The sequence below is a fragment of the Rana temporaria genome, chromosome 6 (assembly GCF_905171775.1).
Source record: "Rana temporaria chromosome 6, aRanTem1.1, whole genome shotgun sequence".
NCBI classification, from domain to species: Eukaryota; Metazoa; Chordata; class Amphibia; order Anura; family Ranidae; genus Rana; species Rana temporaria.
This window is the reverse complement of record NC_053494.1, coordinates 95,965,880-95,981,949: the sequence shown is the minus strand read 5'-3', so window position 1 is coordinate 95,981,949 and position 16,070 is coordinate 95,965,880. Positions and strand designations below refer to the sequence as shown.

The following is a 16,070-nucleotide window of genomic DNA, read 5'->3' as shown; positions in this document are numbered from 1 at the left end:
ACGGTTATGTACAGGGATAAAATAAAAAAAAACAGCCGATTGTCATTCTGACAACTCGGCTGAATGTAATGTTAACATTTTTTTTTTTTTGGGTGAACCCCCGCTTTAACCTTACTTTCATGTAATTTAGCTAAACAAATGTTCTATAGAACAGTTTTGTAAAAATTTGGGAAATTGTTCTTGTGCTCATTGAGATATTGATTAAAATATATTTTTAACCACTTGCCGACTGCCTAACGTACATTGGCAGAATTGCACGGGCAGGCAAAGCAACGTACCAAAATAGTGTCAAAAGTGTTGGATGTGTCTTCCGCAATATCGCAGTCATGATAAAAATCGCAGATCACCGCCATTACTAGTAAAAAAAAAAATATAATAAAAATGCCATAAAACATCCCTTTTTTTTTGTAGACGCTATAACTTTTCAATATATGCTTATTGCGATTTTTTTTTTTTATTTTTTTTTTTTTTTTTTTACCAAAAATATGTAAAAGAATACATATCGGCCTAAACCTATAAAATACATTTTATATATTTTTTGGGGATATTTATTATAGCAAAAAGTAAAACATTTTTTTTTTTTTTTTTAAAGTGGCGCTTTTTTTTTGTTTGTTTATAGCGCAAATAATAAAAACCACAGAGGTGATCAAATACCACCAAAAGAAAGCTCTACTTGTGGGAAAAAAAGGACATACATTTTGTTTGTTTGTGCAACGTTGAAATTAAAAGTGGCGCTTTTTTTTTGTTTGTTTATAGCGCAAATAATAAAAACCACAGAGGTGATCAAATACCACCAAAAGAAAGCTCTACTTGTGGGAAAAAAAGGACATAAATTTTGTTTGTTTGTGCAACGTTGAAATTGCCAGTTAAAGTGACGCATTGCTGAATCGCAAAAAATGGCCCGGTCATTGGGCAGCCAATTCTTCCAGGGCTGAAGTGGTTAAAAGGGGTATACTCATTTATGCTGAGCACTGTAAATCCTGCATAAAAGTAATAATCATAATAGTCTTGAAAACGCAGCATGATCACACCAGCACTGCCAGTAGTGTGGAAACCCCCTATCTGAATCGCTTAGCTTTTCCTGCCCCCTAGCTCTGCATAAGTGTTAGAATCACGGGAGATACAGTCTCCCTGGTGCAACAGCATTCATAGGAAATTATGTGATGAGCAGTGAGATTTCAACCCACAACTAGGGATAAGCCAGAGGTTCGAGTTAAACATCAGTAGGTAGATTCAGTAAGAGTTAGGCTGACTTATCAGTAGATAAGCCGGCCTAACTTAGAATCTACGCCGACTTATGTTTAAGCGTAGGCTCAAACAGAGATACGATTAAACATATCTAAGATACGACGGCTTGCGCCGTCCTATCTTAGATTGCAATTTTTCAGGTGGCCGCTAGGTAGCGCTTCCATTGCGGTCGGCGTAGATTATGTAAATAAGTTTGTACGCCGATTCACGAATGTACGCCCGGCCGCCGCAGTCAATTTACGCCGTTTCCGTAAGGCCTTAGGAGGCCTAAAGTTATTCCACCTATTAGGTGGAATAACAATGTTAAAGTATGGGCGCCGTTCCCGCCGCGAGATTTGAAATTTTAACGTCGTTTGCGTAAGTCGTCCGCGAAATGGGATTTACGTTGTTTACGTCCACGTCGAAATCAATAGGCCCGTGCGGCGTATGTAACCGCAATGCACACTGGGAAATGTAGTCGCCCGGCGCATGCACAGTGACAAAAAAACGTAAAAAACGTGAGGTCAAGCCTCATTACCATTAAACACGCCCCCCCAACCCATTTGAATTAGGCGCCCTTACGCCCGCCGCATTTACACTACGCCGCCCTAAGTAAGGAGGCAAGTACTTTGTGAATCATGTACTTGCCTCTCTTACTTAAGGCGGCGTAGTGTAAACACGCTAGGCTACGCCGACCTAGTTTTGTGCGCCCCTACCTGAATCCACCCACAGGTGTTCGTTTGTCTGTTTATGGCTCTCTCAGCAGATAGAGCCTATATCTATAATGTAAATTAAGTGCAGCGCCAATTATGGAGCCCACAGCAAAGTGGGTTTCAGATACTATGCAAAAAAGGGGAGTAACACCCTTAAAATAGTATACCGTATACCTAATCAAATGTGACAACACACTTTGAGGTAATATTAAGAGTGTCTGGACAACAACTCTCATATAGGTGAATAAATTAGATACGTGAATGAATAAATATCGTTATACTATTCATAAATAATTAGAAACAGTGAACATACACCAAAATATTAGTGAGTACTGTGATGTTCAAGGATTTCACCTTGGACACAAAATATACTTCAAAATAAGTGTCCATAAACATAAATTTATGTGGGAAGGGTCTCTGTAAGGTCAACGTGGAAGGTTCCCCTCAAAGGTGCAATTTTCATGAACTCAGGAAAGAAGGATGAAATACCCGTACCGGATGGAGTAGATCCACAACATGCCATACAGCGGTAGGTCACCAATGCGTAATAGGCCGATTGCCCAATCTGGTCTCTGTCACGGTCCAACTTCCTGCTTCCGCTAGGTGTTGATCTCCTCGATGGACAGCTAGATACGGATACCACCAGATACCTCACTCCAATCCGAATTCCAATGGACGGATTCAACTGTGTTTCAAGCAGATAAACTCCAAATGGAGAAAGAAAGAAAAAAATGGAGAGGACAACTCCTCATAGTGTAAAAATGTTTAAAATTGAATGGTAAACATTCAAAATATCAACACTGAAGTCCAAAGCAATCACATCCAAATCCACATCAACCAAAAAAACGTAAAAATGAAAATTTTAGAAATTCATACAGGTTACGCAGTATGGAGATGGATAGGACCCATTGGGTACACTGGTACCGCCCGGTATGGTGTGTTGTGGGTCTACTCTATCCAGTAAGGGTATTTCATCCTTCTTTCCTGAGTTCATAAAAATTGCACCTTTGAGGGGAACCTTCCACGTTGACCTCAGGGAGACCCTTCCCACATAAATTTATGTTTATGGACACTTATTTTGAAGTATATTTTGTGTCCAAGGTGAAATCCTTGAACATCACAGTACTCACTAATATTTTGGTGTATGTTCACTGTTTCTGATTATTTATGAATAGTATAACGATATTTATTTATTCACATATCTAATTTATTCACCTATATGAGAGTTGTTGTCCAGACACTCTCAATATTACCTCACAGTGTGTTGTCACATTTGATTAGGTATACGATATACTATTTTAAGGGTGTTGCTCCCCTTTTTTGTATAGTATCTGAAACCCACTTTGTTGTGGGCTCCATAATTGGCGCTGCACTTTATTTACACATTTTTTCACGATATATCCTTTTGCTGAGTTGGCTGCCTACCCTTTTTAGATATTTAGGATAAGCGCAATATAGTTATTATATATATATATATATATATATATATATATATATATATATATATATATATATATATATATATATATATATATATATATATATATATATATATATATATATATATATATATATACAGGTCAGGTCCATAAATATTGGGACATTGACACAATTCAACTTTTTTGGCTCTATACACCACCACAATGGATTTGAAATGAAACAAACAAGATGTACTTTAACTGCAGATTTTCAGCTTTAATTTGAGGGTATTTACATCCAAATCAGGTGAATGGTGTAGGAATTAAAATAGTTTGTATATGTGCCTCCCACTTTTTAGGGGCCAAAAATAATGGGACGATTGGCTGCTCAGCTGTTCCATGGCCAGGTGTGTGTTATTCCCTCATTATCCCATTTACAAGGAGAAGATAAAAGGTCCAGAGTTCATTTCAAGTGTGCTATTTGCATTTGGAATCTGTTGCTGTCAACTCTCAATATGAGATCCAAAGAGCTGTCACTATCAGTGAAGCAAGCCATCATTAGGCTGTAAAAAATAAAACAAACCCATCAGAGAAAAAGCAAAAACATTAGGCATGGCCAAATGAACTGTTTGGAACATCCTTAAAAAGAAAGAACGCATCAGTGGGCTCAGCAACACCAAAATACCCGGAAGACCATGGAAAACAACTGTGGTGGGTGACCGAAGAAATTCTTTCCCTGGTGAAGAAAACACCCTTCACAACAGTTGGCCAGATCAAGAACACTCTCCAGGAGGTAGGTCTATGTGTGTCAAAGTCAACAATCAAGAGAAGACTTCACCAGAGTGAATACAGAGGGTTCACCACAAGATGTAAACCATTGGTGAGCCTCAAAAACAGGAAGGCCAGATTGGAGTTTGCCAAACAACATCTAAAAAAGCCTTCACAGTTCTGGAACAACATCCTATGGACAGATGAGACCAAGATCAACTTGTACCAGAGCGATTGGAATAGAAGAGTATGGAAAAGGAAAGGAGCTGCTCATGATTCAAAGTATACCACCTCATCAGTGAAGCATGGTGGTGGTAGTGTCATGGCGTGGGCATGTATGGCTACCAATGGAACTGGTTCTCTTGTATTTATTGATGATGTGACTGCTGACAAAAGCAGCAGGATGAATTCTGAAGTGTTTCGGGCAATATTATCTGCTCATATTCAGCCAAATGCTTCAGAACTCATTGGACGGCGCTTCACAGTGCAGATGGACAATGACCCGAAGCATACTGTGAAAGCAACCAAAGAGTTCTTTAAGGGAAATAAGTGGAATGTTATGCAATGGCCTGAATCCGATTGAGCATGCATTTCACTTGCTGAAGACATAAACTGAAGGGAAAATGCCCCAAGAATAAGCAGAAACTGAAGACAGTTGCAGTAGAGGACTGGCAGAGCATCACCAGGGGTGAAACCCAGCGTCTGGTGATGTCTATACGTTCCAGACTTCAGGCTGTAATTGACTGCAAAGGATTTGCAACCAAGTATTAAAAAGTGAGAGTTTGATTTATGATTGTTAATCTGTCCCATTACTTTTGGTCCCTTAAAAAATGGGAGGCACATATACAAACTGTTATTCCTACACCGTTCACCTGATTTGGATGTAAATACCCTCAAATTAAAGCCGAAAGTCTGCAGTCAAAGTGGAGTTCCACCCTTTTTCCCCCCCCTAAAATTGTGTGTGTGTGTGTGTGTATGTGTATATATATATATATATATATATATATATATATATATATATATATATATATATATATATATATACACAGGGAGTGCAGAATTATTAGGCAAATTAGTATTTTGACCACATCATCCTCTTTATGCATGTTGTCTTACTCCAAGCTGTATAGGCTCGAAAGCCTACTACCAATTAAGCATATTAGGTGATGTGCATCTCTGTAATGAGAAGGGGTGTGGTCTAATGACATCAACACCCTATTTTAGGTGTGCATAATTATTAGGCAACTTCCTTACCTTTGGCAAAATGGGTCAAAAGAAGGACTTGACAGGCTCAGAAAAGTCAAAAATAGTGAGATATCTTGCAGAGGGATGCAGCACTCTTAAAATTGCAAAGCTTCTGAAGCGTGATCATCGAACAATCAAGCGTTTCATTCAAAATAGTCAACAGGGTCGCAAGAAGCGTGTGGAAAAACCAAGGCGCAAAATAACTGCCCATGAACTGAGAAAAGTCAAGCGTGCAGCTGCCAAGATGCCACTTGCCACCAGTTTGGCCATATTTCAGAGCTGCAACATCACTGGAGTGGCCAAAAGCACAAGGTGTGCAATACTCAGAGACATGGCCAAGGTAAGAAAGGCTGAAAGACGACCACCACTGAACAAGACACACAAGCTGAAACGTCAAGACTGGGCCAAGAAATATCTCAAGACTGATTTTTCTAAGGTTTTATGGACTGATGAAATGAGAGTGAGTCTTGATGGGCCAGATGGATGGGCCCGTGGCTGGATTGGTAAAGGGCAGAGAGCTCCAGTCCGACTCAGACGCCAGCAAGGTGGAGGTGGAGTACTGGTTTGGGCTGGTATCATCAAAGATGAGCTTGTGGGGCCTTTTCGGGTTGAGGATGGAGTCAAGCTCAACTCCCAGTCCTACTGCCAGTTTCTGGAAGACACCTTCTTCAAGCAGTGGTACAGGAAGAAGTCTGCATCCTTCAAGAAAAACATGATTTTCATGCAGGACAATGCTCCATCACACGCGTCCAAGTACTCCACAGCGTGGCTGGCAAGAAAGGGTATAAAAGAAGAAAAACTAATGACATGGCCTCCTTGTTCACCTGATCTGAACCCCATTGAGAACCTGTGGTCCATCATCAAATGTGAGATTTACAAGGAGGGAAAACAGTACACCTCCCTGAACAGTGTCTGGGAGGCTGTGGTTGCTGCTGCACGCAATGTTGATGGTGAACAGATCAAAACACTGACAGAATCCATGGATGGCAGGCTTTTGAGTGTCCTTGCAAAGAAAGGTGGCTATATTGGTCACTGATTTGTTTTTGTTTTGTTTTTGAATGTCAGAAATGTATATTTGTGAATGTTGAGATGTTATATTGGTTTCACTGGTAAAAATAAATAATTGAAATGGGTATATATTTGTTTTTTGTTAAGTTGCCTAATAATTATGCACAGTAATAGTCACCTGCACACACAGATATCCCCCTAAAATAGCTAAAACTAAAAACAAACTAAAAACTACTTCCAAAAATATTCAGCTTTGATATTAATGAGTTGTTTGGGTTCATTGAGAACATGGTTGTTGTTCAATAATAAAATGAATCCTCAAAAATACAACTTGCCTAATAATTCTGCACTCCCTGTATATATATATACTCTGCATTTAGTGTAGCCTATATATACAGTGCATTCAGGGGTGTACAGTTTCTAATACACTTCAGGCGGTGTACACAGTATCTAATACAGTGTAGTGCAGTGTTTCAAAACAAAAAATTCATCATGTGCGGAGGGCCACCAAGGAGAGTCAGATGCTCACAGGCCACTAAGGCCCCTTTCACACGAACGGCTGTTCTGCCGCAGTTAAAAGCATGTTTATTTTCTGTGAAATTCAAGACTCCATGCACAGCGATCAACTGCATTTGTACAGTGCGATTATCTGCGTTTACATGCGGTTGCGTTTAGCTGCAGCACGATAATGAACAGGGATCCGACTTCTATCCCCGCCAATACCAGACACTGTGTTTGGTATGAATCATGAGGGGGAACTCCACGCCAAATTTTAAATAAAAAATGGCATGGGGGTCCCCCCAAAGCCATACCAGACTCTTTTTCGAGCATGCAGGCTAGTCAGGAAAGGGGATGTGGACGAGCGAGCGCGGCAAATCGTTCCTGGACGCAGTCAATTTTATTTTTTCTATCTGCACCAAACCCCATGTAACCAAACCACAGCTAAATGCAGTGTGTGAATGAGGCCAAAGGTAAGCATTGTGTGCTTTTAGCTGCGGTAGATAAATTGAGAATCCGCAGCTAAAAGCACCATTCTATCCGTCTGTGTGAAAGGGGCCTATTTATTCAGACTTCAACAGTTTGTGGCGCGCTAGCATTCTGACAGTTAGACTCCTTTCACACTGAGAGCGTTTTGCAGGCGCTATAGCGTTAAAAATAGCGCCTGCAATTCCCCCTTAAACAGCTGCTCCTCACAGTGTGAAAGCTTTTGCTTTTACACTGGAGCGGTGCGCTGGCAGGGCATCAGAAAAAGTCCTGCCAGCAGCTTCTTTGGAGCACATTAGCAGCGGTGAACTCACCACTGCTAATGTGTTCATGTCCATTGAAATCAATGGGCAGCACTGCCTTCCTTCCTGAAGCGGCGCATTGCGGGCAGTTTTAACCCTTTCTCGGCCGCTAACGGGGGGTTAAAAGCGCCCCGCTAGCGGCCGCAAATCCGGCAGCAAAATAACAGCGTTTTATCGCTATTTTACCGCCAACGCTATGGGGGTTATTTACTAAAGACAAATCCACTTTGCACTACAAGGTACAAAGTGTACTTGGAAGTGCAGTCGCTGTAGATCTGAGGGGGACATGCAAGGAAAAAAAACTGCATTTTAGCTTTCACATGATTGGATGTTAAAATCAGCAGAGCTTCCTTCATTTCAGATCTACCCCTCAGTTTTACAACAACTGCACTTCCAAGTGCACTTTCAGCGCAATTTCAAGTGCACTTTGCACTTGTAGTTTGCACTTGTAGTTTGCACTTGTAGTGCAAAGTGGATTTGCCTTTCGTGAATAACCCCCTATGTGTGAAAGGGCTCTTAGAGATCTTTTCCATTCAGAAATTTCAAAATTTGTTCATGGATGAATGATGAGCTTTTTCTGAGACCAGCACATTAAATGGATTCAGTTAGACTTTTGAAAAATTATCATTTTTAGACTATTGATCAAGGATTTCTTTGTTTGCCATTAGTATATTTAATGTCTCCAGGTTATACCCTCTTTATATATTTTTTCAGACTAATCACTTTCTAGTCTGATTAAATATGTTTGTTTTTGTGATATTGCTAAACTCAATGTCAGTGTCTGACAGGCTGAGAAACAAAAACCTGCTCCACTACATTTAGGGCTAGTTTACACTTGCTTCAAAACATGGCTTCAGACACACTTTGTTAAAGCTTTCTGAATGCCAGTAAAAGCTCCTGTCACTAAATAAAATGGTTAGTTTACAGTCCTGTATACACCTTGCTTTTGCTTGGTGCTTCGATAAGGCTTCGGTGGAGTTTCGACGGGGCTTTGGTGGAGCTTCGATGGGGCTTCGATGAGGCTTTGGTGGGGCTTCAAACGAGCTTTGCCATAGACTTTTATGCAAGCTTTGAAGCACCACTAAAGCTACATGGGTATAATTTATAAGTAAAGCAAAGCAAAAGTGTAAAAAGGACTGTAACCATTTTATTTGGTGACAGGAGCTTTGACTAGCATTCCGAGAGCTTTAACAAAGCGTGTCCGAAGCCTTATTTTGAAGCAAGTTTAAACTAGCCGTTAATGTGTGAAGCCGAAGCAAGTGTAAATGAGCCCTTACTCAGACACTGTGCAGTTACCCTTTAAAAATGAAAGCTAAAAGCTGATTGGTTGCGATGAAACGCTGTTCCAGATTCTGTCTGCTCCAGTTTTGATAAATTACACTCAAAGAATCTGCCAGTAATAAATTATTTATGCATATTATCCCAATAATTGCAAAAACTATCTATCAAGCTTAAACTCCTTGTATTTGTGTTCTTATCTTGTAATTGGTTATTAATTTTGTAATTGCCACTTTCCTTTTTTTTTTTTAGAATGGCTACAAAAAGAAAACAAATACAGACGTTAAAAAATCAAAAAATATTTAAAGCAAGTGAAGAATCTACAATTCAGAGAGAGAAGGATTCTACCGCTAGCAAATACTTCCTAAATAAGAAAACTTGCCTTTCATCTGACTTTTATGAAAAGTCGTGCATTGATTTGGCTAAATCTTTCTTAGGACAGGTAATCACTTTCAGATATTATAGGGGATGATTTACTAAAGGCAAGTAGATTGTGCACTTTTCAAGTGCAGTTGCACTCTCCAAGGGAATTTGCGTCAGAAAATGAGGGGAAGCTCTGCTGACCTCCATCATCCAATCATGTGCAAGAAAAAGTGATGTTATTGTTTTGTTTTCCTTTTAATGTGAATGGGTATTCTTTGCAAGGTGAAGCTTCACCTCATTTACTTGTTCTGGAGCAAATTCCTTTGTAGAGTGCAAAGTGCTTTAAGCAAATCGACCCCATAGTCTTTTAGCACTATGGTGTATAATTCTCCTTGTTTGCATTTTTAGTGACTTCTTATCTCCAGCTGATGGTGTTTAGATCTGTTTAATTACACCCCTATCACACGTTTATGCCGGTCGTAGATGGGTAGAATCTTGGTTCAGCAGGGACCGTCTGAGATTCGAATCATCTATGGACAGGCTGATTGTACCCAAGTTGATCCATCCATCGACTCGGGTACAGCCAGCATGTCTAATTTTTACATGCCGGCAGCTATAGCCACTAGCAATAATCAATGTGTTCTCCTGCCAGGGACAGCAACCCCGCCTTACACTGCCTATAGACTAGATACAATTTTGCATTTCTGGGCTGATTGAATCAATAAAACAAAGTGATATATGTCTATTTAAGGACAAACAATACTTTCTTTTGCTGACATCTTGCAAAAATGTATTTATTATGCAATCCATACAAAAAAAATTAAATATATATATCTTGAAGCTCCAAATTGGCCTCAGTATGTGTCTGCATGTATGTATGCATGTAAGTTAGGGAGTCCGGGACCCTAGATTGTAAGCTCCTTGATGGCAGACTAACATAAATTCAGCAACTCGTGACGCGGCCGTATGCGCTGAGGGGAAGCTTTTGTCATAATTTAATCATTTAGCCTATGCATAGGAACGCCCACTCCCGCGGGATTCACTACCCGGAAGCCGGGGGGAAAACAACGAAAAAAACGGTATGTACGGCAAAAAAAAAAAAAGATCTGCATACTGTCAATGTCGGTAGTGAGCTGAATGTAATGTTAGAATTTTTTTTTTAGGGTGAACCCCCGCTTTAAATGCCTCTATAAAAAAAGAAAATGTTCTAGCATCCCGGTGTTCTTTAGCAGATAGTATATTTTGCTCCAAGATAAGAATGGCGATGGGAATATATGCTATGAATGTAGATATGTACACTCATAGTGTAAGAATTTCAAAAGCTGAATTGTTGATGAAAGTACAGCTATCATATTATGTTGCTGGTAATTTGCCTTATTGTAGCAACCACCTGTTTTATGGATAGCCTTTGCCTTGAGTCAGCTGTGATTAAAGCATTTGGAGCTAATAAATTGGGGGGCATATATTAACCCATTTGCTTATCAATTAATTTTGCATGCAGAAATGTTAATCTTCGGGTCTACTGCAACTAAAGCTACAGATTTAGTTTTGCATGGTAGTGCAATCAACCCCATTATTTAAAAAATTCACAGGCTGTTTCTCAAAAACTACAGAGGCAATCAGAAGATGGACTACCTATTCTAGAAAGGTAAGAAAGCAGCATTAAAACTATGAAAAAAAATGTTTTCCCCCCATGTCCTGCTTTAAATATAGATTATAAAAAACACACACCTACATTTCCTGGAAAAATGTTGGTGTGCGAGTAGGACAGTTAGGCCCGGACTGGACATAGGGCAAATCTGGCATTTGCCTGGTGGGCCGGGGCCAGGGCCGCCGTGATGATCAGGCCGCACAGCGGGAGGTGAGGGGTGACTGCGGCCTGTACAGGGTTAACACAGGTCACGGCCGCCGCTCGCCTACCGCTATGCGGCCTTGCCTGTGCCTTCTCCGGCGGAACTAGCGGCTGCATGGGCTGAACTGTGTGTCTCTCACACACAGCTCAGCCTCAGAGCTGCGCTGACAGTACCGCTCTCAGCCCCCAGCCAGCCATAGGTGTCCATTCGCATAGTGGGGTAAGGGGGGGAGCTGCGGGCCGCTGTCAGGATGTACCTCCCTTCCCCTTTCTCATGTCGAGCTTGTCGGTAGCACGGGAGAAAAGAAAATGTCATGCTTCCCTTCCAATTGGCCACAGCGGAGGGCCAATCAGAAATAACTAGTGGGGCATCATGGGAAATGTAGTCCCAGAGATAGGAGGCCCAATTGATGTCAGCAGGGAGACATGGAAAAAGAAAGAGGACTGTGCTGGGGGAACTAATAGCCCCGGCACCACCAGATAGAGCCACGCTGTACCCACACCACCAGAGAGAGAGCGCCACACTGTACCCGCACCACCAAAGCGCCACGCTGCACCACACAACCAGAGAGAGAGAGCCATGCTGCACCGCACCACCAGAGAGAGAGCCACGCTGTACCGCACCACCAGAGAGAGAGAGCCACGCTGCACCGCACCAGAGAGAGAGAGAAACACACTGTACCATACCACCAGAGAGAGCCACGCTGTACCGCACCACCAGAGAGAGAGAGAGATCCACGCTGTACCCGCACCACCAGAGAGAGACACACTGTACATACCACCAGAGAGAGCCACCCTGTACTGCACCACCAGAGAGAGCAACGCTGTACCCATACCACCATAAAGAGAGAACCACGCTGTACCTGCACCACCAGAGAGCCACGATGTACTGCACCACCAGAAAGCCACGCTGTACTGTACCACCAGAGAAACAGGCACGCTGCACCGCACACAAGAGAGAGACACACTGCACCACACCACCAGAGAGAGAGCCACGCTGCACCGTACCACCAGAGAGAGAGCCACACTGCACTGTACCACCAGAGAGAGGACCACCCTGTACCGTACCACCAGAGAGAGCCACGCTGTACCGTACCACCAGAGAGTGCCATGCTGCACTGCACCACCAGAGAGAGAGAGCCACGCTACACCGCACCACCAGAGAGACACACGCTGTGCCGCACAACCAGAGAGCCATACTGTAACGTACCACCAGAGAGAGCAACGCTGTACTGCACCACCAGAAAGAGAGCACCATGCTGTCCAGGACCACCAGAGAGAGAAGGTCAATGCCACTGGGCAGTGTGGGCACAATAGGAGACAGACAGTACTAGCATTATATGGCCACAATAAGACTGAGACACTGTAATATAAAGGGGACTGTACTGTAAAAGGGTGCCCCTTTACAGTGCAGTCCCCTTTTTTGTCACAGTGTCCCTGCACATTGCAGTATGGAGGACTGACCCCACCCACGCTGCACCGTACCACCAGAGAGAGAGAGAGCCATGCTGTTCCATACCACCAGAGAGATCCACGTTGTACCACACCACCAGAGAGAGAGCGAGCCACGCTGTACCCACACCACCAGAGAGAGCCACACTGTGCCGTACCACCAGAGAAAGACACTCTGTACCGCACCACCAGAGAGAGCAACACTGTACCCGCACCAACCATAGAGAGCCACGCTGTACCTGCACCACCAGAGAGCCGCGCTGTACCGCACCACCAGAGAGCCACGAAAGCCACGCTGTACTGTACCACCAGAGAAAGAGAGGCACGATGCACCGCACCACCACCAGAGAGAGCCACGCTGCCCAGGGCAGTGTGGGCACAATAGGAGACAGACAGTACTAGCCGTTATATGGCCACAATAGGACTGAGACACTGTAATATAAAGGGGACTGCACTGTAAAAAGGTGCCCCTTTACAGTGCAGTGCCCTTTATATCACAGTGTCTATGCAGGACTGAAACCAGCCAACCCCACGAATGTCTACCGACATATCTCCTAACCCCCCCCCCCGGTCCTCAGTCTAAAATGCCTGGGCCTATTTTTTTTCCTAGTCCGGGCCTGAGGACAGTTTTATCCCTCTTTTTTACAGATTTTACTCATCAGAAATGGAATCTGTTTATTGATCTTTATTAGTGTAGTATTGGCTGACATATTAGTTTTTTTGCAAAGTCTGTCTGAATTTTTTTTATTCCTTAGTATTAGTAGTAAAGCTCAGGTTAAACAAGCCCAGGAACAAAGCATACAACTCACCTAGAAAAATCTACCTGGTGTGTAATGTTTTGAGCCTTCTCTGTTAGCAGAAAGACATGTTCTCTGTCTCCTAAAGAAAGACACCAGCCTTCTGTCTCCCCGAATGGCCTAACTGACTAACTGTATTCTACTTTAATTTAATGTAGAGCAAGATTTATTTCCTTATTTGCAACTCTTGTTTTTTAGATTTTGGTTCGTAAGCTGCCAGATGGATCAGAACTTCGTGCCAAGATTGTTGAGACTGAGTCCTATTTAGGAGGTGAAGATGAAGCTTCACATTCCAGAGGTGGCAAGCGGACAGAGAGAAATATTGCAATGTACATGAAACCTGGGACGATTTACGTGTATCAGATTTATGGTGTATACTTCTGTATGAATGTTTCCAGTAAGGGTAAGTTGTCTTTTCTTGTCCTCCATGTCTACTGCTTGACACTTCCATCAAGATCAATAGCACAACTTTCAGTCCCTCCACTAATGCAAGAGTGCTAGGTGTATTCATGGACTCTGACCTCTTCTTTAGGTTCCACATCCAATCGCTGTCCAAATCTTTTTCAACTTATCTCTGTTACATGCCCAAAATTCACCCCTCCCCTCTTAACAACACCTGAAAGATACTAATTTACCCCCTGATTGATCTCTTGCTTCCACTGTTGCAAAACCATTTTTCTTGACTTAACTTTACACAGGCTATCCCTCCTTCATTCTAACACGAATGCTGCTATTAGACTCATCCACCTTACTAACAGATCAGTGGCCAGTTCTTTTGTACTTTCTCTCATGCTTGTCTCTATAGCTTCTCTGTCTTCTGTAACTCCACACCCCAATCTGTCCAGCTATTTCCTAATCCGTTTGTCTTTAGATGATCCCTAAATACTCATCTCTTCTGGGAAGCCTTTTCCACATCCCCTAAAAATTATAATTCTATATTCTCCATCAGCTCCACACTCTGTATCACTTTCCCCTCCTTTTTAGATTATTGCATTATCTTTCCCTTTACTTTGTAAAGCTCTGCACAGATTGTTGGCAATATATAAATCTTGAAATATATCAAACTGAAACGAAAAAGTCCAAATGATAAAACAGTGCTTATCATAGTTGGTTAAATGCCCAACTGCATAGAGGCATTTGCGTGATGACGATGCAACAAAATATTCTACAGTGATGGGTGCTTGTAACAATAGGTACATGATGAATCCTACACCACCTCCCAATCTTCACCACAAGTGAGGCACTCTCCCCTTCGGGGTACAAACTCACCAGAAAGCCAATAAATTGAGCTTTAAGAGGTAACTGTCACTGGAATATCCGTCAGCACTGCCAGGGTCAGCGTAGGTTAATAATCCATATGGATATATAAAAAACAAGAAGGCACCAGCATAGTGTAATCTCGCTTTTAATATAGATAAAAGAGTACCCATTTACACAGTAAAAAAACCCAGCTCCAAATGCACGTACCGTTAGTATAGTGTTGATGAGCATATCGAAAAATTAATGTGTTGTTGCCACAGCGCTAGAACTCCTTCCTGGTCTGAGGAAACCAACGGTGAAGCGCACTCGTCACTTCCGGTTTTTGGATCGCCGTAGTAGTCCCGCCCTGACCGGTTTCGTCACTCGATTGACTTCAACAGAGGGCACAGCTACTCGGCGTGGATGTGCGTGTTATATCAGCCCTCCTTACTGCCCATTGGACAAAAGAGACCCATACGAGTGCTCCGATTGGTGAATCCCTAAAAGGGCAGGCTTTTTCAGCACAGGACTGGGGATATTAACAAACAGCACATTGCGATCCTAGTTTGCACATACTAGCTCAGGATGGGGAAGAACACAGCGGAACACTCCTGATCCCGGCAGTTAAATCAATAATATTGCTATAGGAGAATAGCAGGAGTAATGTAAAATATGGCTATATGAATTGCTTCTGGGATCAAAGATAACCAATCAGAACAATGAAGTAAACAGTAAAAGCAAGCATACAACAAAAATGCATCACTCACAATTAAAATCTGTAATACAGCGAGCGTGTATCTGTTACCATACATATATATTATATGGGATACCTGAAGCCATTCCACATATTAAAATATATGAAAGCAAATACATAAAAACAAGCGTGTAATACTGTCCATCTGCATAGAACGCCTAAAGAGGCATGGACTGTAGTATTATTAAAATAACCACAAATAAGATAAATTGTATAAAAAATATATGTAAAATATACTTTTAAATAGATTAAATATTGTATATTAAATGGTATTTGTTGGGAGGAAAAAAATATAAAAAGTTGGAAGTTAAGGTCAAGTAGAGCATCAAACAAAATGTTATATAGGAAATAATTTTATATTTATAACTTCATTGAGAAGAATATAAATGTGAGGCAAATAAAATGGAGGTAGCATTAGTAGTCACTGATAAAGCAATTGATGTCAAGGTCGACATTTAACCCCTTGGGGGCCAAAGTGTCGACAGAGTGTATCCACTGGGTCTCAAGTTTGGACAACTCTCTCACACGGTTGGATCCCCTCCATGATGGTTTGAGGTGGTCTGCCCCCCAGAATCTGAGACCTGCTGGATTCTTGTCATGATACAGTTTAAAATGCAAAGAAACGTTGTGGTCTTTATAACCAATTTTGATATTCGCAACATGCTCTGCA

The 16,070-nt window shown here is 41.9% G+C and overlaps 1 protein-coding gene across 1 annotated transcript in view; it reads left to right on the top strand.

Moving 5' to 3' along the window:
• Positions 1–16,070, top strand: part of MPG (N-methylpurine DNA glycosylase) — a 47,456-nt gene that overhangs the window by 17,172 nt on the left and 14,214 nt on the right. The window contains exons 2-3 of the mRNA XM_040357019.1: positions 9,196–9,385; positions 13,606–13,810. Of these exons, the coding sequence (XP_040212953.1) occupies positions 9,197–9,385; positions 13,606–13,810 (394 nt within the window). The 5' untranslated portion in view covers position 9,196. The remainder of the gene's footprint in view (positions 1–9,195; positions 9,386–13,605; positions 13,811–16,070) is intronic.